The following is a 26,671-nucleotide window of genomic DNA, read 5'->3' as shown; positions in this document are numbered from 1 at the left end:
TGTTCCCGGTCAGACCATCAATCCTCATTGGAGCAGGAAAATAGATTCAACCAGTAGAAAGTACATGAAAGGTTTAATGTTCAAGAAAATGCTAAGAATGATTGGGAGTGTTTCACACAGGGGAGAAAAATGGAAAGAAATTTAGCTCAAAACAGATGAGTTATTGACGCGGAACTTCAGTCACAGATTGAGAAGGAGAAGCAGAAGTGGCGTAATATCTTAACGAGAATCCTTCACTGCATAAAATTCCTTGTGACTGAGAACCTGGCTTTGCAAAGACACAGGGAGTCACTTGAGCTAGATCATGACTCCAATGTGGGAAATTTCCTTGGCTTACTGAAACTACTAGCCATCTTTGACCCTGTCATGAAAGAACACCTCACTCGTTTGGAAAGTCATCCTGGATCCACGTCTTATCTTTTACTGGGTGTCCAGAACGAATTCATCCACATGATAGCATTTACTGTTCGCCAGAGTTTATTGAGAAGCATTCGTAAAGCCAAGTACTATGGTCTCATGTTCGACTCGACTCCTGATCAGACACACCGAGAGCAGATGTCAGAAGTAGTGAGGTACGTGGAAGCTGAACTTAAGAGGAAAACAGTCCGTGTTAGAGACTCCTTCCTTGGTTTTATCCAGATAAGACAGAAGGATGCTGAGAGCTTGGTTGAAGACATCTTGAAACAGCTAGAGAAGGATGAAATGGAGCTACAAGATTGTCGGTCACAGTGCTATGACAACGTTGCTGTGATGGCTGGACACAGAAGTGGTGTTCATCAAAGAATAAATGAGAAAAAACAACCTGGCAGTGTTTGTGAATTGCGACAATCACTCAATCACCTTGGTGGGTGTACATGCAGCTAAGCAGGATACAATGATGGTCACGTTTTTTGTAATCAGCGAAGCTCTCTGCGTGTTCTTCTCTCGTTCAACACAGCGCTTCGAAAAACGCCGTGCCTGTAGTTGTTAAGTCACAGTCCGAAACCAAGTGGAGTGCAAGGACAAAAGCAGTGAAGCCCGTCAACAAGTACCTTAAGGAGATACTTCAAGTTCTCCAGTATACGATAGACAATGAAAATGAGATCAGCGAAACAAAAAATGACACAAGGCAGCTGTATAACCGCATGTTGAGTTACGATTTTCTGACTTTGCTAGGATTTTGGAACAAAGTATTCATTCGCATTGACCATATTCAAAAGAGGCTGCAAGATCCTAGCATGAACTTCCACGATGCTGCCTTGGATGAGAACGCCCTCTGAGATCATTTTGATGATGAAAGAGAAGTGTTGGTCAATGAGTCACTCGAAGAAGGACTCGATCTCTGTCAAGAATGGAATTTTGAAGTTGAAAGACGTCAGAGACGGAAAAAACAAATGGCTGATGAGAATTCGAGAGACGCTGGGTTAACAGTCAAGGAGGAAATGGAAATATTTATGAAGGGAACACTCGACCATCTTCACAGAGAAATGGACGAAAGGTTCACTCGTTGGCACGACACTGACACCAAGTTTGGGTTCCTTCTCAATGTCAAGGGACTGTGTTACGGCGCCGACAGTAACGACCTAAAGAAGAAGTGCGAAAATTGGGCCAAATTGTACAACTCTGATGTTGATGGATAGCAGCTATATGAAGAAAATTTGGATTGCAGAATGTTGCTATCAAGACGGGCCAACATTAAAATATCAAGAGCTGAAGAGCTTCTCGAATTTATTGTTCAGTGTGGAGATGAGAGCGTCTTCCCCAATCTTCGCATTGCTATTCAGATAATGCTAACCATCGCAGTTTCCATCGTCATCTGTGAGAGATCATTCAGCAAGTTAAAACTGATACTTTCGTATTTGAGATCTTCCATGGGTCAAGGCAGACTCTGTGATCTTGATCTGCTGAGCGTAGAAAGAGAAGAAACAGAAACAACTGACTTTGAGCACATCATAGACCAACTTGCATCAGTGAAATCAAGGAAGGTGCAGTTGTAATTTTCGTGTAGTGCTATAATTTGTTAATCAAAAGATTAACGAGCTGGACTTGTATTTTTGAGCTGATACTGTGGTAAAGTTATCTAAAAGATGGGTGTCAGATGTTTGGACAGGGGCACAATTTCAGAGCTTGCCATAGGCGCTATTTTCCGTAGATACGCCCCTGATTATGATGATCTGGCAGATAATCTCTTTCGCTCTCAAAGTAGCCAAAGGATTTTGTGCTAGATTGTCCCAGATTTGTCACACCTCCTTTTCTAATTCTGTGTTGGTGGCTCTTATTGCTTTAGCAGATGGTCCTCCTAATAATTATAAAACACTAAGGCCTCTGTCCATCTGGCTGCCTGACCTTGCCAATGGCACATTAAAATCATTATCTGCTGCACCATGAATCATTATCTTTTCTCAGCCGAGTGGGAATGCTATATGGAAATGCTACTCTCTCCAATATTACCTCAGGAACCATGGATGGAAGAGCTGCTGGTGGAAGTGGATGCCTTGGTGTCCATTATGGAAAGTGCTGCCACAGCTGTTTGTACCATCATTAATGTAGTCATGATTATGGCTACCACTCTGATTACTTCCATTGACGTGGTGGTGTTAAAAGTAATGGGGTGGCTGAATCAGCAGTTGCGTTGGGTTCAAGTTCTCACTTCACTGGGTAAAACTGTAAGAAGCACCTACTCATATATGAGATTATGATATTGCCAGAGGTCTGATGGGGTGCTTCATTGCTTTCTTCTGGCATTCTGTCTTGCTCCTTTTGAATGTTTGCAAGACTGCCTTTGACAAAGTTGTGGATGATTTTCAGCTGGCACACTGGGCATTAGCCAGCTCCTTGGTTTCCATCATTATTAGAACTATTAGTTGTGACGTTATACATTAGTATTAAACTTATTATTATTATTTTTCAAAAACTACTCTCTTTATTTAGACTTTTAGAGATCTTCAAGAATTAGAAGATTTATAATGCTTTATGACAAGTATAATTATATTCACGCTTTGGAAGCTTGTAAAAGGCGTTCACACCATAACAACTTTTGTTCTAACAAATGAAACCAACAGTCTTGCTCTTCTTTGATTAATACCTATCAAGCCATTGTTCGCAGTTAACTTTATGCACATTCTCAATATCCTGATGAAACTATCGTATTCTCAATCACAGGTTGATTCATTTTGTGTTGAACAACATACGTGAATGACATTGTGTATGGTTTCATATACGTATGCTACAGGTAATTGCATATGCACCTTTTAATATAAGTTAGCATCCAATTTACTCCCCATAACCATGTACACTATTAGTTTCTGCCAGATTGAATCAGAAACGTGTATCATTACTATAGTAATAAACGCAGGCCACTTCCAGAAATTGTATTTTGACAGAAATGGCCTGGTAATGTGCTGCTATCTGTGAATGATGAGACTCAACAAATGGCCAATGATGAAGATACTGGTGTCCAATTGCATATGGCAGATCTTTCTTCCACTTTTTGTAAAATCCATTACCTACTGAATATTTCCATGTGAAAACTGAAACATTCTTGTACCCACAAAGTGCTGTTTCTTCAAATAATGTTTGGCAGGCCTATAATCACAGCTACATTCATAACTCTAGGTCTTGAAATCCTGATCAAGTTCTCATATTATCGTTCAAAACTTGTCCACTGGCTGTGTTCTCACTGATTTATTAAATTTGTGTTGCACAATAAGTCTTCTCAAGCACGAATAGTTTTTTACCCGATCACAATAATCTACCCAAACTACTTTGATGAACTACCTGTCAGTCGTTATGGTACATGAACATGCTCCTATCTATGAGCAGTGAGACTCAACAGACTTTTACCAGCTTTCTGTTATAAATAATTTCTGGTAGAATTTAGCTGAACTAGGCTGTTTAGCCAAAATTATTGTTCATTTTGTCACCACCTTATATATCAATACACCTTCAAATCAATTACAGCCAAATACAATTTTCAACAGTAACTGTGCATTCACTGTTTGGGATATCCACCAATCATGGATGGCTGAGACATTGTGTTGCTTTTCATAAGTCAATCTACCTGTGTTGTCACCACAATAAAGCAAACATAGGTAACTTCAGAGAAATCTATCACCCAGGCTACTCTTTGCACTTGTGAAGAACTCAACTCCCTCCTTTCACTTGGAGGAGCCGTATGCAGTTAGTTGCACAGTACAGTGTTTTCTTTTGAGAACCCTGCAGCTTGTTTGGGAGAACTGCCACTACTCTGATAAGGGAATGCGATTTTTACTTGGAGAATCACTTCGACACACAGAAAGCAAGGCTCACAACACCTTTTAAGTTGTTAGTTTCTCGACAACCAACCATTTTATATGTTATGCAAGTGACTATACAATGCAGTGGATACATTGTTCTTACATCACCACCAGGGCTTTGGAAAAGTAAGAGCTGCTAAGCTCTTTCAATTAGCAATATTTCAACTATGTAACTGTCCTATGTAATGCAACTGTACCATGTAAAGCATAAATGATATCTTACATAAGTGCCCCCCTTCCTTTTAGCATATCATTTAAAATCTATGGGCAGCTGTGGCACAACGGTATGTCTACGGACTTACAATGTCAGAAACCGGGATTCGATACCCGTGGTGGGCAGAGCACAGGTAGCCCATTGTGTAGCTTTGGGCTTAATTCCAAACAAACAAACAAACTTACATCACTATTTGGGGCTCGGAAAGTAAGGGTTGCTAAGTCCTTTCAGTTACTGGTGGCATGACTAAATAATGTCCTAGCTAATCTGACAATTCATTGCAGCTACAATAATCAGAAGGTGGTCGTTGGCAATCCAGCAGACCAAGGGATCTTTCCTGCATCACTTCATGCACTACAACATCTGACTCAGAGTATTTTATCTTCATTTTCATCTAAGCTCTATAGGCCTTGATATTTGATTCCTAGCCAAGCTAGCTTTCACAACCCTCAACACAGTGTACAACTCAGAGAATATCTGGCGTTGAAATTAGTTCCTTGATCCATGAGAATATATCCAGGAGTGCTGAAACATGTTATCCACTGTTCTGCCAGCACATGAGAGAAGGAGTGCACTAAATGACGACCAATGGGTTAAGGCATACTTGGTGAAGTAACCAATGACAGCTAGTATGTACTGATTACCATCATTGGTTTCCAGGAGAAAACTAACAATATCCAAGGCTATTCTCTGGAAGGGAGAATCAACAATTATTTGCTGTCTAGACAGTTTTTCTTTGTACTACACATATCCTGCAGTGCTGGCACCAGCCGTGAAAGTTAGTTGAATAATTATCTGAAATTAGATCTAGTCCTGATAACACCCTAATGACATCCAGTTCTTGTGTTATGCAGAGTCTGAAGAATCTCCTCCCCCTGTTTGATTCCTATGTCTAAGTTGTATAAGTACCACAGACTCTATGCACAAACATTCAATTCCCCGGTCTGTGCTGAATGCAATTTAATTTGCTGCAAGGCAAGTAATGCCCCTGTTAATCATGGGTTTTTCAATTATTTTTCTCAGAACTTTTTAGGGCGAGTCTTGGCATCTATTCACCAGTGAAATCACCTATTTGGTGGCTCTGCATTATGGCAGTTGAAATGTATTTTCTTCAACTCTGTATTCTGAATCAGGAATTCAGGACATTCAACAAATGGACAAAATCTCATTGTGTTGGAAATTAGTCTGTCTGCATACCATGTTGTACTCTTCGACTATACATTATAACCATGTCATATTCCTACAAGTTTTGATCCAACGTGCAATAATCCCTTCCAAATTTTTGATGTTCATAGCTACTTCAATGATGCATAATCCACCGTGAAAGTGAACTTCCTGGTGTACAAGTAATATAAGTATTGCTTCATAAGTGCTATAACTGTACTTTGTATTTCATACAGGGTGAGGCCAAACATAATGATTAGCAAGTTCAAAATGTGAATCTAATGGTTCATGTTTTGTAGCTTGTTGCTGCAAAAACGCGCTCCGAAATTTGAGGTATTGGATGACTATAGGAAAGGCTTGACGACAAATCCCACTTCATTCAGAGAAGATTAGCTTAAGAGTTTACAGTAGAGTTATTGAATAAATGACATTCCTCGAGCATATAGCAAAAAATTAGGGACCGCTATGTCCAGGTAGCCCTTTTGTAGCTTTACGTTAAAATTATAAATACAAAGTGTCTGTTGTCTTTAATTTAAAGTTTTGTTTAAGCATTTTATTCAGACATGTGCTTATCCAATAGACTTCCTTACCCTCATAAATACACCCGTTTATACGATATACCATGGCGTAATGACTTTATTCGTGATTATTTAGCAAATATAATTATCTTATTTGCACACAAACATTATGAAAACAGTATTATTGTAGGATAATTATTGCTTCTAAAACACCATTGAGATTACTTGTCATGTTCTTTCAAGTGAAATCTTTATGATTACATTTCACGCGATCTTCTGTGTATAAATACGAAGTGTAAATAAATAAAATACATAAACAAATAAAATATGTTGAATATATATATATATGTATATAGATGTTAAAAAATTAGTTCCTTGATCCATGTGAATATATCCACAGAAAATTAAAATAAAATTAACCGTTGCGTGGCAGTACTTGCATTGTTAAGAAACTTTTAGTTTCATTGACTAAAGAATTCTGTAATTTGCGATGAAAAAAGCTGTTGTTTAAATTTCGATTTTTGAATCTGATTAACTTGTATGACTTGTTTTGAAATATAAATTTTAAAATGAGTAATATATACATTCAAGAACCGCCCACTAATGGAAAGGTAAGTACTAACTTAGTAAAATGTAAAGTAGAACTACAACAGTACAACTTTGTTAGTGTCAGTTTGTAAACCTTTACAACTACAAGTAAAATAGTAGTTCTAATCCTACTGCAGTTACAACTTATTGTAATATTTTTTACTAGTACATGTAATACTAGTACCCATACTAGAAAAAAACAACAACTTTTATTTATAAGTTTAAAATTAAATCCTTTACCACGAACAAATTACAATTGGATGGTTTAACTATTTCTTTCATTTTAAACTACAGACACCAAGACATTATATTGAACTGCAACATGTTTCTTTCACTTAAAATTAAATAATGTAAGTTCTTATTCTAGGAAGTTTATATAATAATTTATCACATATGTTTAATATTTAGTAGTAGTTAGTACAATTACAAGTACCATATTTGCCAGTTTATAAGAACACTTGGAGTTATTGAGCAAATTAAGTGTATTTTTTCGAAGTTCAGTGTATAGGACGATCTTTATTGTCAAGTAAGTCAAGGTTGTTACTTTTATAAAGAAATTCTTTAAAGTTATTTTTAAACTGTGATAATCTGTACTCTGGAGTAATGAGTACAACAACAAGTGTTTTTTATTCTCTTCAGATGCTACAGACAGCTCAATGCAACATAACTTAAGTCATAAACATGTAATAAACAACTTCAAAGTTTTCATCACAGTTGAACTCCTTTTCTATTACACAAAATACTAAACCATAAAATATAGTGATCTATAAAAACATGTTTACAGAATTAGTGTATGCTACAGAAACTTTTTTTTTCATATAATATAAACAATATTTTAGTATTATGGATGAGATCACTAAATTTCCTGTCAGAAATGTCTTCATTAATTGTAACTAGAATCTGAGATAAATAACTTCTAGTTATGAAGAATTAAGACATATGATACATTACACAGTTGGTGGCATGATGTCAATGCACTTATTATTCAAAAAAGCAAACAAAAGGAAAAGGAACAATGTAGTTTTGGTTAAGTATGCTATTAACTGGAGAGTTCTTACTGGAATCCTATCTTTGAACCTGTGTATAAGACAAGGGGTAAAATTGGGCATTGTTTTAAGAGTAAAAAGTATTGTCTTATACACTGGCAAATACAGTAATGCAAATGTCACATATAGCATCTTGCATTTACATTACAACAACAATACAGTGACATAGGAAATATTTTCACTTTGGCCTTTTGTGATGAAATTCAGAGCTGCTGTTAATTTTAATTTCTCAATGTATATATATACTTTGTAAAAATCATTAAGAGTCCTGGGCATCCGCAAAATATTTTCCGGGAGGTGGGGTGGCAAAGTAGTGTGAAATTATGAGTTGAGTAAAAAATTCATATACACATGCTGAATGAATAATGAAAAAATTCTGTTTATCATTTTCCAGTTGGGGGCAAGAGACCTCCCCCCCCTCCCTCCACTATGGGCACCCATGAAAAGAGTTTTCAAACTTACAAAATCAAAACAATAATTAGAGTAGAAATATTTAAAGTAATAACTACACAATTTACATTTTTCAAAAATATTGCATTCCGTGTTCATTTGTGGCAACAAAAGTAGTAGCTGGATGGCATATCTTTTTTTTTGCCATTTATCCCCAGTTAGGTTCACTTTCCCTAAGTGCTTGGGTTATTGGATTTCTTTTTGATGCTAGTGATTTCTTGGTCATTCACACTTTGCAATGTCATGAGTGGTTTTAGCTTCATTGATCCAAGAATTCAGCAGTTTTTTTTTATTAACTGGAAAAACTCGTTGTTGAATCTGAGTAACATGTACTCTTTTCATTCTTTTTTTTTTTTTCAGAATATAGCACAAAGATATCAGAAGCCTTTGTCTTATTAATTTCCTGGGAAGTTCCTACTTTAGACTACTTTCAATAACGGATGCAAAGTGAAATGTGTATACATATATATAAATCTCAAGACCAAGACATTCCTTTTCAGGCATTTTCTCCAGTTGGTTCAATGGCAACTGGAAGCACTTTTTCTATTCGTAGATCTCACATTTAGTTATATTCCCATTAACTCACTTAGTAGGGCACAAAGTAGTGTGTGAAAGGTCTCGGATTTCACTCTTTGGTGATGTACATTTGATGTTGTGGATAACTTAGCTTCCATAATGTTATTGAGCTATGATTAACCATGTTGTACCAACAAGTTAACTGATGATGTTCTCACTTTCCTTTCTGTTTATTTCTTCTCCAATTCAGATCTCTGGTCATTTTATTTCTTTGCCTTCTGTGGAAAGTAATTAAAGTAACTAAAATGTGGAAATAGGAAAGTATTTATGTTGCTTAAGGTTAAATTATGTGAAATAAATAATAACAACAATATCATAAATGTAGTGTTTGAGCAGCTCTTGCATAATATAACTTCACAGTATAACTTGTCAAGTGATTTACAACTGATAATGGCACGAATAGTAGTTAGACAGGGTTCAAAGGGCAATAAGACAAATTTTAAGTATAAATAGATATGTACTGTTATGAGTCTAAAGCTATTAGGATGAACAAATGTAATTCTGAAACACCACAATAAATGTTTCTTTTCTTTGCCCATCTAAACATTGTTATATATCTCACCTCGCATGCTTCATCCTTTGTACCCCACTATATTTCCCAAAGCAAGTGAAGTCTTGTGATTCTTTCCACCTATGGCAATGCACCCCTATCCCAGATCTGTATATAAGCTCCCTGTTATAACTTCCTATTCACTTTTCTCTATGGCAGAATGTTACAATGATGGTTTTACGTGATTCCAGTGGGTTTATCTTCAGTGTTGTATAGCTGTTCACTACACTTTAAATGATTTCTTTTCTTCTTTTTTTATCTTTCTTCTTGGATCTGAGTTTATTGTCTCTTTTCTTTATTTTACAGAAAAAAAATCTTAGACATTTTTGGATATGAACTTACAAATTCATGTCTCTGACATGAAGTCACCTAGTGTTGCCACACTGCCACCTCTGGAATCTAGTGTTACCATGGTGCTGGAGTGAGAGCCCCTTTCCATGGAGGAGGTTCAGTCCCTCATATGCAGAGAGGTGGAGTCTTACATGAGGTCTGTTTTTTCTCCTGTCAGATCAAAGGCTGAGCTTGCAGAGGATCAAGGGCAAACTGGTGAGAATTTGGTCAGTCACATACTCATGAACCTTAGACAGACATCACGCCTCCTGCGCCATTTTTGCAACTAGTACACCAAGTTTGTAATGTTTTGAGCATTTCTCCTGTAGCTTATGACTCTTCTCCTTCTTTATTGGGGGAAAGTCAATCGGCTGAGTGTATGGTTTTTTCACCTTTGCCAGACATTGCTGTGCATGCTCAGAGATTTGCTGATCAATAGTAAGAAGATGCTACCATGCTTTCTCCTCCTCGTTTATTGAATCATTATGCCTTAGCTTTCCTTAGCTTTGGAGAGCCCTTATTTAGATTCTCAGAGGTTAGATCCTTTTCTTCCTATTTGGGGTTGTAGGCCTGATGCCACTGTTCATCTTATCCTAACTCTGTCTTTCCAATTCTTCTGTTCCTTACAACAGTTTACATCTTTTACCTTCTTTGCAACCATTGTCAGGTCTCCTGCTCCATTTTCAGAGGATCCTAGTCATTTATTGACTTCTACTTTGGTCATGTTATCAGCTTCTGATCTCTCCTTGGTCTCTTGGTTGGGTTGCTGCTGGGATTTTTTTGGGAGAGATGACTTGTTTGAGAGAGTTTGACTTCCTTCTTTGGCCCTTAGAGATCTCAGAGAAGCTTCTTTTCTCAGACATTTGTTCTTTATAGGTATTCCAGATTCCATGGAATTTAGGATGGATGTGTCCTGTTTCCACATTTCTCTTTCAACACTGACCTCTCACCTTTCCTGGTCTTTTACTGGATGTTTTCCTACATCTCTTGTTAGGGTTTCCAGACCTTCTGTGTCGGCTCCAGGTTCTGTCAGAACACAAGGGAAATTTCACCTTTATCAGTGGGTATCCTCGACTTGTGTGGAACAGACAATGGCATTGGTGACTAACCTATGGGGTCAGGTTTTGTGGGGTTCAACTCAGTATGGGAGATTTTTAATATAGATCAGTGGGCCATTCAAGTTCTTACAAGAGGATTAGTCCGTCATTTCACGTCTCCTCCTCCATTCTCCCTCATACTGGCTGTCTTTCCCCTCCCCAAGGATCACCTTACATCAATTGTCAAGCATAAACTATCCAATATCTTTATTCTCATTCGTTTGTAAAACCCAAGAAGATGGGTGACCTGTTGTTGACCTTTCTTGTCTCAATCATTTCTTCCAGTTTCTCAGTTTATGGTGGAGTCATTTCTTTCCCTTTTGTGGCACTTGGCACCCAGTCTGTAGATGAAAAGACCGAAATTGCTAATGCCTATCTTCATATTCTGATCATGGATTCTTCATGTTGTTATCTATGTTTTGTGCATGAGAGACAGGTCTTTCAGTTTCGTGCTCTACCATTCGACCTCGCATCTGCCCCATACATCTTTTGCCAGATAGTCAGATCCTTTTCACGTATCTTCACGCAAATGGGTATTCACACTCACCATTATATGGATGACTGGCTTCTTCTGTCTCCTTCCCACCACTTGGCAAAACTTGACACTCAAGCTTTTTTGATCCAAGGCTGCGAGAGCTGGGTTTCTCATCAAAATGGAGAAGTTATTTCTTACTCCCACACTGTACCTCATCCATTTAGGAGGGTTTTTCAATTCCTGTCTCAGTGTGGCCCAACTTTCTCCTCTACACCTTCAGGCCATGGTATGGGCCATTATTTTAATACAGTCATCACCTTCTCCACCAATGTATGTGGTTCGTTCTCTTTTAGGGATGTCGGCATCCTTGGAATTACTCATTCCTTTAGGTCGGGCCCACATGTTTTCAATTCATTGGTCATAATGGTCATTTAGTGGCCAATCAGTTATCTCGTCTCCACAGAATTCTTCCCATGGAATGGATGTTTTATCCACAAGTTTTTCTTTGGATCAGCTCTTATCTTGGGACTCCTCAGGTTGGAAGGGTTTTCATCTTTACATTTTCCTCCAATTGGCCTGTTATCCATGGTTCTTGCACTGATTTACTACTCATCCTGACTTGATTTCCACTCTTTCAGTATCATCAGGAGTGCCAACATCCTCCCTTTCCTCATTATGTCAGCCTTGGTTGGACATTTTTCATCCAGTGATTACCATTCTCTGGCTTCACGCCTGAATTTTATGTGGTTCGTTGCATGACATCAGGTATTGACCTCTTGGGTGGCATTTTTCTTAATGTGGTCCATTTGGTATTCTTTGTTGGTCATTTGACAAAGAAAATGGTTTTCTTATGGTCAGTGGTCTTTCAGGCAAGGTTTTAATCCCTCTCATCCCACTGTGCTGCATATTTCTTAATTTCTGACATGGTTATTCAACAGAGGTTTGGTGCCTTTGTCCGTTTCTCTGTATAAGGCAGCTTTGTCAGCCACTTTTCATTTTTCTAGGAGATGTAAAGTTTTTGAGTCCCTGGTTTTGTCCTTTCTGAAATCTTTTTGGTTTGTCCATTCTTGATGTTCTTTCCAGGTTCCTAATTTGGATATGACAGTAATTCTCAATGCATTATCTCATCCTCCCATTGAAGCTTTCTCATCATGTTCTCCCTGTATCACCTTTCTCTGAAGACTTATTTTCTTCTATCGTTGGCAAGTGACCATCAACATATGGATGTGTCTGCAATTTGTGTTCACAGGTTCTTTTGCCCTACCACTTATGTTCTGTTGTACCCTGATATGGTTTTTCTACCCAAAACTTCAGCAGCTAGAATAGTGGGTAAGGATTTCTCTCCTATTTATCTTCCCTCTATTTCTCATTTTTATGATGGCTTGGATCCAAATTATCTTATATGCTTGGTTCAGGCTCTGTGGTGTTATATCGCATGCACTTAAGGGTTTTCAGGTTCACGTCACTATTTTTTCTTCATTGTAATCCTGAGGTGTCACCTGACTTATACCCAGTCACTTTGATAAATTTGGTTCGTCAGTTGGTTCGTATTTCTTACTCTGGGCTTTCATTGGAGGAGTGGGGACATCTTTGGGTTTTATTTTTCAAGTTCATCATATCTCAATGTCCCCGGTGGCTCTGTTATGTCACCTACTGGAGGAGATTGTACAAGCTGGTATGTGGACCATGCCTAATACATTTATATCTCATTACTTATATGACTTGGCTGTTGCCTACTTGGAAGGTTTCAGCTACTCCTGTAGCAATTCCCTTTGCCCCATCTAGATGGTAAGAGGCAAGTGACTCATTTCTTTTGTGTTTATTTCTATTTGTTTTCAGGAACCCTCTTATTTGGATCTCATTCAGTGGTGGTTATTTTCTGGTCAGACATGCTTCTTTTCAAATCTACACTACCTACTAGTCGACAGATAAAAATTTGCTTGGTAGCAGCAAGCTCTGTTGAGATGGGGTGTTTCATAAGACCACCTTGTACACTATCTGAGTGGTCAACAGTTATATACACTACTGGTCTGCTGTTCATAGACAATCATGAATAAAGCTTCAGAGGATTTTACCCATCCCTGCTGATCCCTGGGTTGAATAAATTGGAGTCAGTTTGCATTTCAAAATAGGGAATATGGCTTGCCTATGTCAATGTGACCTCTATCCTGGTACTGTATATAAGCACCTCATTCAGATAATGTTATCACTTTTCTTGACAAAGCGTTAATAACGGGTTTACCATTATTACGATCATTCAGAGTGTTATCTAGTTGATTTTCTTAATGATAACAATTAATTAAAAAAAAATTTTATTCCTATCGGCAAGCCAATTTACAATATGAGTACTGAGATTATTATGATATCTAGTGTCACACAACAGTTGGGGTTGGGGGTCACTCTTGGTTGAGATTGTCAGTGATCTTATTCTTAGAAAGATGGAGACATATATTCAGTTCTGCAGTATTCCTCTGGAGGCTCTGAGGATGCAGTTGATGGTGATCCTCGACATTCTAGGTAGAATTTAGATTTGTTTTTCCTGCACCTACTTTTAGTGTGTTGGCTTTTCAGTCCCCCTGTGGGACAGTGGTGAGTTTGCGGATTCACAGCTCTGGGGTCTGGGGTTCGATTCCCTATAGTGGAGATGGCGGATGACCCAATGTTACTTTGCTCAGAATAGATGCTGCATCACAAGGTTCTGTTGGATTGGCTCTCATTTTGCACTTCCAGTTGGTGAGCTGGCCTCTCATTGGATCACCCAACTACTGGCAATTTGGTCTCCAGTACCTCAACTTTGGGCTTTGGCAATGGATGCATTCTGTTAGGACATGATGGGATTACAACTCTAGGCCTTCCCTCCAATTCATATATTACCCCGGGTACTAACTGGAATTTGTTCTAACCCATTGTCGGGTCCTGTTGATAGCACTAGATTGGCAGCTACACCCTGGTTTCTGCTTCTGTAGTATCTTCTGGAGTGTCCACCTCTTCCACTTTTTCTTAGACAATCTCTGTGGAGGCAGCCAGGACTTGACAATGGTACACCTGGGTATCCAGAAGCTCAAGCTTCAGGCACAGAGGTTATGCAGTCTTTCGCTCAGCATCAGGGTTTAATTTATAAGGTTGCCATGTATCTATCTTAGTTTTTGCTTTGTAACAAGATGAACATTTATCAACATAAGTGACATTCGTGTCAGCAATGGTATATTGAGAGGAGGTTGAACCCACTTTCATTAGAAGGGCCAACCATAACTCTTTTGATTTTACCTTGTTCTTTGGCAGGGGTTTTTGCATTTTCCACAGTTGCCCTATTTAATGCAGCCTTATATTTTTTTTGTTCCTTTCCTGTTTTTTAGTGTTAAGAAGCTCAAGGAATGCTATGTTTTTCAAGCTTTGAAAGTAATTTCAATTTGGTTGCAAATTGCATCCAAAATTTCATAAAATAACTTTCTGTATTATTTTAATGTCTTCTCCAGGATCATTTCTTATATGCTTAGTAGGGGGAGTATAATCCATCGACCGCTGCCCATAATTCATCAAAATCGTCTCTCTTTGTTTGCAGAATAGTCACCATTTTATTTACTTTACTCATACAGTAGGATATGTCAAATATCCTATTCTGTAGAACATCAAATATAACACTTGTATATGAAAAAATACTGGCAAATATATTCAACAAGAAATTGAACTCAAAATATCTGAGATTCGATGAAAGTGCTTGGGCACAGGTAAAAGTTTCAGTATCCCAGTTGCCAAAATTATCAACAGTATTTGAAATAAGTCAACGAGCTCTTCCTTCTATTCCAAGACAGTTTCAACTAAGCAGTGATTATAATTCCAACGAGTCTGGCCACTTTTGGGAATCTTTTCCTCAGTTCAGTATCTAAAAGGTGCACTTGCTTTGTTGATTTCGCAAAAAATAAAGAGAATAATTTAAGTTTTTGCAAAGAATCTTCATCATAGATCGCAACAACACTAAATTCAATCTATGTGCCATACAATGAATGAAAAGAGCTTTTGGATACTTATCTATAACTTTATTTTGAAGCCCACTCAGCTCAATGGACATCATGCTTGTCCCATCATAGGTTTGTTCAACAAATTTTGACCCGGTATTTAATTCATCAACTAAATTAAACACTATCTTGATATTCTTACGGCTGTTTGATTTGCACTAACATTATAACCCCAAAAATCTTTCACAAATTTCACCATCTATAGTCACATATCGCACAACATTAGAAAGCTGAGAAATGGTTCTTGCATCACCAGTTTCATCTAAGATAAGAGCCATAAATGGAGTATCACTTATTTTGCTTTTAATTTCATTCAACAATACTTCCCATACACAATTAATGAGGTCATTCCGGATTCTATTTGACAGGCAAGAAAAAACACTTGATTTCTCTAAATGTGATTTCAATAATTGATCATATTTCTTGCACAAATTTACCAATTCCACATAATTGCCCCAGTTAGCAGACTAGTGATTCATCATGACCTGTAAATGCCAATTGTTTGTTCACCCAAATAGCAAACTACGTCGATTTATCTTTTTAAAATGTCTCTATTACTATTCACCTTTTCATTGTGCATTTGCACATTTATTTTATGCTGGCTATTTAGTTAGAATTCAATCCATGATTTTCCAAATCTAGTAGGCCTAGAGTTGAAAATACTTGACTGGAGGAATTTTTGTGTCTTTTAATTGCTTTATGCATGTTATTTAAATCATCAATGTCCATGTCCCTAAGTTACTGTTAAATAATAAACATGGCCAGTAGAAAAGCTTCTGCAAGTTAGGACAAGCAGTTAACCAAGATGTCCTGTCATATTGATTTAAATTGAATTTTCGAATGCACTGCTTTGTTTTTCCACTCAGGCTTACAGCTGGCATAGGTCTACCATTTCTGATGATGCTTTTTTATCACTAAAATTCTTTTTTACTGAACTTGTTCACTAATAAGCTTTCAATACTACAGTTGCAATTTTTCCTATTATCCTTTGAATCCATATTCAAATCTGAAGGGTGACACACTTCTGAAAAATAACAGTATCATTTAATACAATGCTCGAAGCATCTGCACATCACGTGACATCAGAGAGGCAACAAATAGCCACATGAAAAACAAATGTTTCCAAATATTGCAAGAAAATTAACTATAAGTTAATATTTATTTTCTTATTATATTTTATTTGTTTATTGTACATTTTAATTTATAAAATAGTAATTACGAAATGCTAGCTTATTTATAAATTATTTATATAATAATTTAGTATACAGTCAATAAGTTCCAATTTTGTGAAGTAAGATGAACTGGTAATTGCTTCCTTTATGCCATAGAAGAGGCCAATATAACATTCAAGATGTTTTTTGAAATACAAGTATGAATTTTAATTTTTTTATTCAGAAAATTATTCATGTAAGAAGCATTTTATAGTTTAAAGAATATATTATGTAACAAAAATGTTTTTAGTTGGAAATAAAGCCTTTTCTAGTAGGTATAAAGCTAAAATCAACTCAAAAAAATGAAGCATTTTACGAGTTGTAGTCCAGATTCTTCCCAACAGTGCTTTTGCCCATACAAGGTGATTACTGATTATGTACGATGTAGTAGACTGCTTCCGTATGAATCAATTGCAAGTTCATAATGTCATATTTAGCTGATGCTTAAAAGCTAAATTTTTTTTTAACATATATTGGGGAAGCACTGCTTCCCTTGTTTCCATGGGCTGCAGGTCTTTGAAAGTTACATTGCATGCTCATTCTAAACACCTGTTTTTGACCTGATTCTTATATGCCACATATCCCCTTTACCTGAAGATTTATTTTTTGTGGCTGCTGAACTATAAACATCGCTGATCGGAGTGAGTTGGGCTGTTTGTCCACAGACCACTTTCTCATTCCCTGTACGTTCTCAGATCAGTTCTTCTTATCCAAGACACTGTCAGACAGGGAAGGGGATAAATCCTTTTCACTGATTCATTTCTCACTTCTATATTCGATCATATTTCAATCATGGTTGTGTTCAGTGACAGTTTTGAAGGTTTTGTTGTCTGCACGAATGCCTTTAGAGATGCTAGGCAATTACTTTTTATCCTGTGCTCTCTTGAAGGCAAGGAATTTCTAATCAGATTTGTCACATTTCTATGTTCTTAGCAGCCCAGTTGAATTGCCTGCTGGAGGACATTGTGCAATCTGGTATGTGGACCTTCCCCAATACTTGTAACACATTATTTGCATGATCTTGCAGTATCTTCATCTGAGGGTTTTCACCTACCCCCTGTAGCTATCTTAAACATTTCTGCTAGATTATTTTCATTGCTATCCTTCAGGGTCCCTCCCTTACCTCATTTTTACAGGATCTCACTCTGTGGCAAGTGTTGCCCAGACATGTGTGCTGTTATCAAACCAATTCTGCACTAGTAACCACTAATTCAATATACATTATACAGGTTGCAATAGGCTCTGTAGAAATGAGGTGTTCAATAAGACCACCTAGAAGCTGACTGGGTGGTATTACTGTACTATGCTGGACTGCCACTCATTGACTATCATGAGTAAAGCATAAGGGGATCCTGCCAATCATTGGATTGAATAAATTGGGGCTTATTTGTTTTTAAAAATTTAGGGAATTGGGTTCACCTTTTGCGCTGTTTCCAGAGCAGTGTACATCAGGACTCCCCAGTGCACGTTACCCCCCCCCCCAGATTCTACTAGAGGAGTTAGGGAGTCCTTACCACATCCAGTTTTCAGTCACTGGGATAGTGAACAGAGTGAATTCCTCCACTCTTGGATAAGAGGGCAAAGTTGGAGGCTTTCTACCTGGATCCCTAGATGTTTTTTCACAGTGGCACCAGTCTACAAGGGAGTCTACTTGTACTACTGGTTCAGATTTGATGTTCAGCTATCCGGTTGGATAGACTGGGATGGAGTCAGTCTTGAAAAAGTGATAACATTGAATAAGGTGCTTATATACAGTACCAGGATAGAGGGTGCATTGACATAGGTGGAGAGTGTCATGAGATGATATTGTCAAGAGCAGTTGAGTGGGGTATAAAAGTCTGGAGCAAGTGAGAAAAAATCAGACCAATGCTTAGATGGGCAAAGGAAGAATCCCTGGCAGTTGAATAATAGCTATAAGTGTGAGACTGGGTAAGTATTATTGGAAATACATTTTCGATTTAAGAAAATGTTAACTCCCAATTCTCTATAACAATGCTATACTCTTTACTTTAACAACAATTATTTTTAACAAAGAAACATAATTAGTAGTAGATATTCCCAGTTCTCTGAAACAATGGTATACTCTGTACTTTAATTAAAATTATATTTAACAAAGAAGCTTATTTAGTAGTAAACATCATCCAGTTCTCTGTAACAATGTTATACTCTTTACTATAACAATAATTATTTTTAACTAAGAAGCTTAAATATTAAGCATCTTCCAATTCTCTGTAACAATGCTATACTGTTTACCTTGACAATTATTTTTAAAAAAGAAGTTTATTTGGTATCAAACATCTTCCAGTTCTCTGTAACATTGTTTTACTCTTTACCTTAACAACAGTTGTTATTTTTAATAAAGAAGCATATTTAATAATAGATATCCCAGTATTCTGTTACAGTGCTATACTCTTTACTTTGATGACAATTATTTTTAACAAATAAGCTTATTTATTACTATCTCCCATTTCTCTGTAGCAATGCTATACACTTTTCTTTAATACTCAGTGTTATGAACTGTGTATTTTCAGCTTCAAAGATTCACGTTTTAGTAGTATCATTAAAATACGTTGGGAGAAACCCTCAGAATGGTAATTGTATTTTCAGCCTGTAATATATTTGTACTACATTATATTAATGACATATTTTCATGTACAACAGTTTATGATTAAACAAGTAACTTAATATTAAATTGTTATACATGAAGTTGTCTATTACGTTAAAGAAATGGTAGTTTGAAAAATACAAAAATAAGTTAGAAATAGGAATGTTAGTCCCAGAGTCATGTATAGGTACCTTACTAAATATTCTAAATTTATAAAATTTCAAAGAAAAATGGATTTGGATAAATCACAATAGGTTCATTATGTATGACTTTGAATTATAGCTCTGTGTCAATAAAAAAAGAAATTATGGCATTTTTAGCAGTTGAGTGAATCCTAATTTAGCACACATCAATGTTTGTATGGGCAATTATCTATGGCCATTGAAACTTGAAGAGTACTTAGCAGGGCAGATAGTTTTTCTCATTGCTTCATTGAAATGGACTGCAAATTGTACAGTGAAGGACTAGCTTTCAAAATATATATAATTAATACATCTCTTTCATTTTTAGAAATATTCCAAGTTATCCGGAAAAATTCTAAATATATTAATCTTCAAATGTCATAGATACATAACTGCACACAGTTAATTACTCAGCCCCATAGGCATTTGATACTTGGCATTCACTAAAATTACAATTATATTTTCGATAAAATTGTACAGTATAACTTCATACACTCAGGTAACATTATATTACCACTTTCTAAAAAGAAACAAATATATTTGGGTGAAAAATGCTTAAGATTACCAGACTTGCCAGATTTTGTGTTCCATTAAGTCCGCTATGTTCTCGTTCTCCCCATTTATATTGATACGTAATTCTGGAAATAGTTGAACAGCTTAACAGTGATTAATACACACAGATCAAGGACTATTCATATGAGTGATCACAATATGGTGGATAGAAAGTATGATGATACTGACTGCAGCACTCCTGGCAGATTGTGTTGACCTTATCAATATTCAATTAATTAGATGTATTTGAATAATAAGTCCAGCAATTAATAGAACTAGCAGAAATACCCGCCCTCCGAGCAAGTATAACTTCTGGTTCCCGCAGAAGGTTATTGGGTCTGCAGCCTTTTCTAGAATTGTCTGACAGTTCTACAACAATGTACTCATACTTGACATTCAATAATGTTCACCATTCATGAGAAAAAGGATTTTATTGAAATTTTAGTTTAAAAATGAGTTATAATCACAGCATTACATCACAGAGTAGATTTTATTAAAGTATTTCTTTATAGACACAGTTATTAATGAAAGTGCCTTGCTTTTCTATTGCAACAATCAAGGGATTTTCACTAAAGAAAAACAAATAATTTTTTAAGTTTGATTTATATTTGAAACTTACTCCTTTTTGTTTGTAATTTTTATTGGTTAAATCTGAAACATATCATTTTTGTGGAAATTTTAATTGTTTTATTTATTGCTCAGCTATAAAAATACTGCCTAGTTATAAAAATATTACACAGTTATGATTGGTGATGATCAGTGAGATAGTTTCCAAGATCCGAGTTTTGAACGTATATATATCGCAACCTTCATTATAATTATACAAATTTCACTAATTGCCCAGCTCTACTTCTAAACCCAACTATCACCAACTCATCCTATCCCAAAGCAACCTTTACCCTTACCCTCTTTCCTTCCTTGTTTTCTGCTCCAGATCTGCTATTTCTCCCTTTGATAGCACAATCTTCCCCAAAGCTATTATCTAACTTATCTTCAAGCATGAAGTTCTGCAAGTGTAGTATATTGTATGTTTCTGAATCTTTAGAAAGTTGGTGTCAAGTCCACAATTGTCAAACATGACCCAATCCTGGCACCATCAATCTTCATGAAAAGCTATTTTCATTGAATGAAAGTTACTTGAATATTATTAATGTGATTTTTAGTTTTAAGAGGAAATTATTAAGATAACTTATACGGTGCGTAGTTAAAAATACTAAAAATTCTATAATTGTTTTTCAACTTTATATGTAGGTTCTGCTCCAAACAACTGTTGGTGAACTTGACATTGAACTCTGGTCCAAAGAAGCCCCTAAAGCTTGTCGAAACTTTGTACAGCTGTGTTTGGAAGGCTACTATGATGGAACAATATTCCACAGACTTGTTAAAGGCTTCATAGTGCAAGGTGGAGATCCCACGGGGACAGGTACAGGTGGAGAATCTATTTATGGACATCCATTCAAGGTAAGGGATAAGCTATTTTAGTATCATTTCTCAGTGTTTTTATGTTTCATAATTGATTTGCATTTATTGTGAAAATATGGAAGAGTATACAACATTAATAATGTAAATATTAATTACTTATTCATTAATATCTTGCATTTTATTTAAAGTTTACAGTTGATATGAACACTTTTTTTCATGGATGTACAAATTCTGTTCAAACATATTCATTTTAATTTTTTAGAAATAAAAATGATATAAAGTCTTAACTTCTGTATGTATATAGGGTACTGTAAATATTCCATTATTTTACTAAAAGAATACAAAATACAAGATTAATATAATGATTTTTGCCTGTACATAAAACAGTACTGTGCCAGAAGTTTCTGTATATGTCATTATAAAAGGGGAAATTTAGCAGTTACAACTCTAATAAAGTTTAGCATATGCTTTTGCCTGAATAACTGCTGTTGGCAAGTTGTCAAGTAGCATCTGGTATAATTTATCTCTACATTGTTTTTTCTAAGTCTCTGCTTTAACAAAACACAATTATGTTTAATTTTTTCCTCTGCCTACTTCAAGATCCATAATTAGACATTCCTTGAAAACTGGTAAAAGGAGCTATTATTACTAAAAACAGAAAATTGTGACCAGTCATTACAATTCAAGTAATAATATCTTTATGCCAAGAACAACAATGCTCAGCTGGCTTGTGGATGACACAGGCTTTTCAAGTCCCAATTCTTCCAAGTACTAACATTTATAGAAAGTGTGCTTCATAGACCTCTTAGGTATTTCCTGTTCTTATGTTGGTGCAGTAAGAATTGGTTGTAAAGGGGAGTTACTGAATGCTTCCCTCACACTGACCTAAACATTTTTTAGATATTAATGGAAAGTCACATGTAAGATTACATGAATGATCAAGTTTTGCAGTTTATTTCCTTTCTTCTGTTACCTTTTATCCCATGTCAGATTCACGTAATTCACTAGATTTTGGCATTTTATGTAAAACTGGACAGTACTGAATTTGTGTGTCTGTACCTATACTACAGAGTTTTATTATTTAGGAGGCTAAATAGAACATGCCTCAGTACATGTGCAAGAGGTGTTTATGTACTTTTTGCAGGGAAATATTTCTGCAATACCATGATCATCATCACACCTTTTTTTTTTTACATGTTCCTGTATTTTGAATTTTAGGCAAGTAAGCAGTTTTTTTCGTTATTAATGGATGTCTTGTTATTTATCTAATTATGCAATAGTTATTATATTCTAATGATATGTAATGCATTTTTAAGGAATTTTGTTTACTGAATGAATTTATTGATGGTATCTTTTTCTGTCAGGATGAGTTCCACTCTAGGTTACGTTTTGTTCGACGAGGCCTTATTGCAATGGCCAATGCTGGGAAAGATGATAATGGAAGTCAGTTTTTCTTCACTTTGGGTGCATGTCCTGAACTACAAAACAAGCATACAATTTTTGGAAAGGTTTGTTCATCATCTAACTTTTTGCCTTTTATTTAAAGGTGGTATTAATTAGAGGTGTTCTTCCTCTTCTGTCTATAAAAATTGAAGTTTTCTTTGAAAATAGATAGATAAGTGAAAATCAAGAAGAAAAAAAATACATGTACATAAGTATCATTCTGAAAATATTTTTTTGACTCGGTTTATGTTGATTCATACATGAATCATGTTCTTCATTTGATCCTACAGAGGTGAGAACATTATATTTAAATGATTTTTGAGCCTCACCATGTCACTACTGTCCGTGTTGCCTTATTAAGTTATGCTGTATCTGATGGATTATCTTGACAGTAACCTTGCAGTGTAGTTTCCAATCTAAAAGGCTCCATCTTAAGGCTGTCACATTCAAACCATGCCACACTCTACATGTGTACCATAATCCATCTAGACCAAGAGGATGACAGTTTCCCAGTGTCCTTTTCAACAGTTTGCTAGCACAGACATCCATAGGTGACTTGATTAGTATCTTTTTTTTTTTGTATGAAATAACATGAATAACAATTTCAGTTACTAGTTATTTTAGATATGTGATGGTTGAAAAGATGTGCTTATCCAAGTAACTTGTGTACACATGACTAGTGTCACTTTTCCAGACAGAGGTCTTGATTATTTTGCATACTGTTTCCTGGGACATAAGGATAGCTTTTGCCATTTACCTTTGTGTTTGTGAATTCTCATCTCTTACAAGATGCTGCACTTTGCTTACCACATTCCTGTGTTTCTAATTTCATTAAGTACAAGGGTTATCCCCATCTTGAAAATTCTAAATCCAATAACTGAACACATCTTTAAGATCTGAATGTATGAATATTGTGTGTTAGAAAAAGCTGTTACATATCCTTCTCAAAAATTGTCAGTTTTTGATGACATCACTCTACTTGTGAATCACCAATCAATGTCAAAATACAATTTTGATACGTGACAGTCCTTGTGACTTTGTATTGGCTATAGTTGTCATACGATTTACTTATATGCATGTTCAAAATTGTTTTAATATAATACAAACTCAAACTTCTGTATGTATTTCATGATATCAGTAGAATATTCATGTTAAGAATAGGGACTATGAGGCTTGGGATGGTAATCTAGAATAAATACCTCTACTTGATGAGGGGGTTTGGTAGTCAGAATTGTCACCATATAAGAATTTTGACAGAATGAAAAACTCAAATAAGTTCATTGTTCCAAAAGTTTTATTACTTTTGTAATGTTACAGTCAGTTTTATCAATAAAAATGTACAAAACAAAGGTCATGAGTGATTCTGTTCATTATCATGTTTTGTAAAGTTAATTTTTATTTTTATATTTCTTAGAAGTTAAAATTTTGATTTTAAAATATTTTGATAAATACTCAAATTATCATCACTTGTATTGAATTATTAACTTACTGAATTTAGTTGTATTTATAAAAATTAAGATATTCACATGAGTAAAGTATACATGCACCCTCCTAGTAGGAAATAATAAATTCATGCAAATTCCTTGTTTTACATTTCATTTTATAAAGTTTTGTAGAAAAGTTATTATAATTGAAAAATAGTAAATAATTTGTTTTAATTAACCTTTTTTTCATTTGTGACATTAACAACATTTTGATGTTTAATGCTTTTACTGTACTTATATCATCTAGATATTATTAATTATTCTGACAGATAACAGGGGATACATTGTATAACATGTTGAAATTAGAAGAATCTTTAGTTGATCAAGATGAGCGACCATTGTATCCTCATAAAATTATTCAATCAAAGGTAAGAGTCAGAAACTCTCTCGTGCACAAAATTGTTAAGATATATTTTCATATGTGTTGTAAAATCACACAAGTAATTTGTTCTTGTGGAGATGATAATTTTTGTGAGAGTTAGAATTTCAATCTTTTAGAGTGTTTTCTAAGTTATATAGACACCTATGATCATAGTGAAACAGATTTGAAACAGATTTGCTGCTCTTCCAATATTTTGTAAAGCTATAAAAAACTAATTCAAACACTTTTATAAACAAAATGTACAATTCAACATTTTTTGGGGTTTGGCCAAAGGTCAAACTTCAAGCATCAACAAGTAAAACCACAAGTTACAGAGGTATACTTCATAGATTACTAAAATTTTAAGATTTATATATAACCTTTGTAATACTACTGACATCAAATGGTATATAAAATACACAATAATGTCATAGAAAAAAAGTAATCATTACATCTACTGTATAATTTCAACATATCAGTTTATTTACAGAACAATAATATCAAGAGTATAAAGAAAATGAACAACATGAACAGTACATACTACAACAGGTCTTTTATATGCAGTTCCAAGTATAGGGCAGAGTTCTGAAAAGTGTTAATGGTCAGCAATTTAAAATTTGATGCTTAACATCAAAATTCTATCATTCAGTATGTCAGTTATTAATGAATTATTTCTTTGTCCTCTCTTTTGTCCTGTAGCAGCTTGGTGCCTGATTTTGCCAGTGAAATCCATAGCCATCTGTTTTTCTAATAAAATATAAGATTCAGTGAAACAAATGAAAATCTTAAAGGTCAAAAATAATTTGTTTTTTTCCTAAAAATTTTACAGACAGGTTTGGTCACTTCCTCCCAGTGTACACTTGTGAACATTTTGACAGTTATGCACATCTCCTTTACTGAGTGTTTAATATTAGCTTTACTTGTTCTAAAGTTTCTTTTGTCACACTTTAGATTTTATTACATGCCCCTTAGCCTGATATTTGAATGCATTTTTAAGACTGATATCAAATCTGATGAAAAAAATTGTATGAATTCAGTTTAAGAATAATTTGTAGACTTTTAGTTTTTATCACATGACTAGCATTTAAAAATGCCAAACTTAATACCTTTTTTTTCTTCTTACATAATAATGTACAAGTACTTTACAATTTTATTGTTTAAAATTATCCTTTCATGATAGGTTCTGTTGAATCCTTTTCTTGATATTTTGCCAAGAAACAAAAACAAAGAGAACAAAACTTTTCAAGAAGAAGCAAAGACAGAAAAGAAAACCCATTCTAAAGCAACAAAGTAGGTTTCATTTATCTATTGAATTTGGATAAAACTTTTTAACTACAGATTAGATAAATGCTAAAACTTAAATTATGGCTATCCTTCATGAACTAAAAGTTTTTGTAATATATAAAAATTCATAAAAGAAAATTGACTGGGTTTTTTACATCTTGTAATTGTACATTTTCTTGGAAATGATTGATTTATTGTACTTGTCTTGTATAACCATTAAGCAAGTATATCAAAATGCTTGGCAACTATGAGTTTCAAACATTTGCATTATTGTATGTATACTTAAAACTTAATTATTACTTAGTATCATTATTGCATGAAAAAAATTTACAAAATATTGTTGCTGTTTTTAGATATAATTTTTTAGTACCTAGTGTATTTTTTAATTTCTTCATACAGTTAAGTTTTCGTGGTTTTTCCCTGTTTTGACATAACTATGAGAAAGGTTTGATAACTTTATTTGAAACAGGAATTTTAGCCTACTGTCATTTGGAGAAGAGGCAGAAGAGGAGGAAGCAGAAGTTGATGCAGTTGTGAAGGTAAAATATAAAGTATGAAGATAAAATCTCTGTACTGTGAATTGATTACAATTTATAGGAATGGTGTTCTGGGTTCCATCTTGAAACTACTTCCTTCATCATCAGTTCTGCTCAAGCTGATTGTGTCATGGGAGGGTGTGTAGGTTAGTCGTTTGGAGTTTGACTTTAAACCCAGTTACAGGTAGATTTATTTTAAATCCAGGTATACGGTTGCAAGTAGATTACACAAGTCATCAACTTGAAGAATTTTACAGTTAGAATAAAGAATTGACCTGGAGACTGATATCACA

The 26,671-nt window shown here is 35.2% G+C and overlaps 1 protein-coding gene across 2 annotated transcripts in view; it reads left to right on the top strand.

Annotated features, from left to right (window-relative positions):
• Positions 1-6,580: 6,580 nt before the first annotated feature.
• The window catches only part of LOC106466667 (peptidyl-prolyl cis-trans isomerase CWC27 homolog), a 36,901-nt gene continuing 16,810 nt past the window's right edge, over positions 6,581-26,671 (top strand). For both annotated transcript variants that reach the window (XM_013926959.2, XM_013926958.2), the window contains exons 1-6: positions 6,581-6,781; positions 21,100-21,309; positions 22,635-22,778; positions 24,467-24,565; positions 25,739-25,848; positions 26,312-26,381. In XM_013926959.2, the coding sequence (XP_013782413.1) occupies positions 6,740-6,781; positions 21,100-21,309; positions 22,635-22,778; positions 24,467-24,565; positions 25,739-25,848; positions 26,312-26,381 (675 nt within the window). In that variant the 5' untranslated portion in view covers positions 6,581-6,739. The remainder of the gene's footprint in view (positions 6,782-21,099; positions 21,310-22,634; positions 22,779-24,466; positions 24,566-25,738; positions 25,849-26,311; positions 26,382-26,671) is intronic.

This window comes from Limulus polyphemus, unplaced genomic scaffold (assembly GCF_000517525.1).
Source record: "Limulus polyphemus unplaced genomic scaffold, Limulus_polyphemus-2.1.2 Scaffold2338, whole genome shotgun sequence".
In the NCBI taxonomy this organism is placed as follows: domain Eukaryota; kingdom Metazoa; phylum Arthropoda; class Merostomata; order Xiphosura; family Limulidae; genus Limulus; species Limulus polyphemus.
Note: the sequence above shows the minus strand (reverse complement) of the source record. Positions and strands in the feature narration are given on the sequence as shown.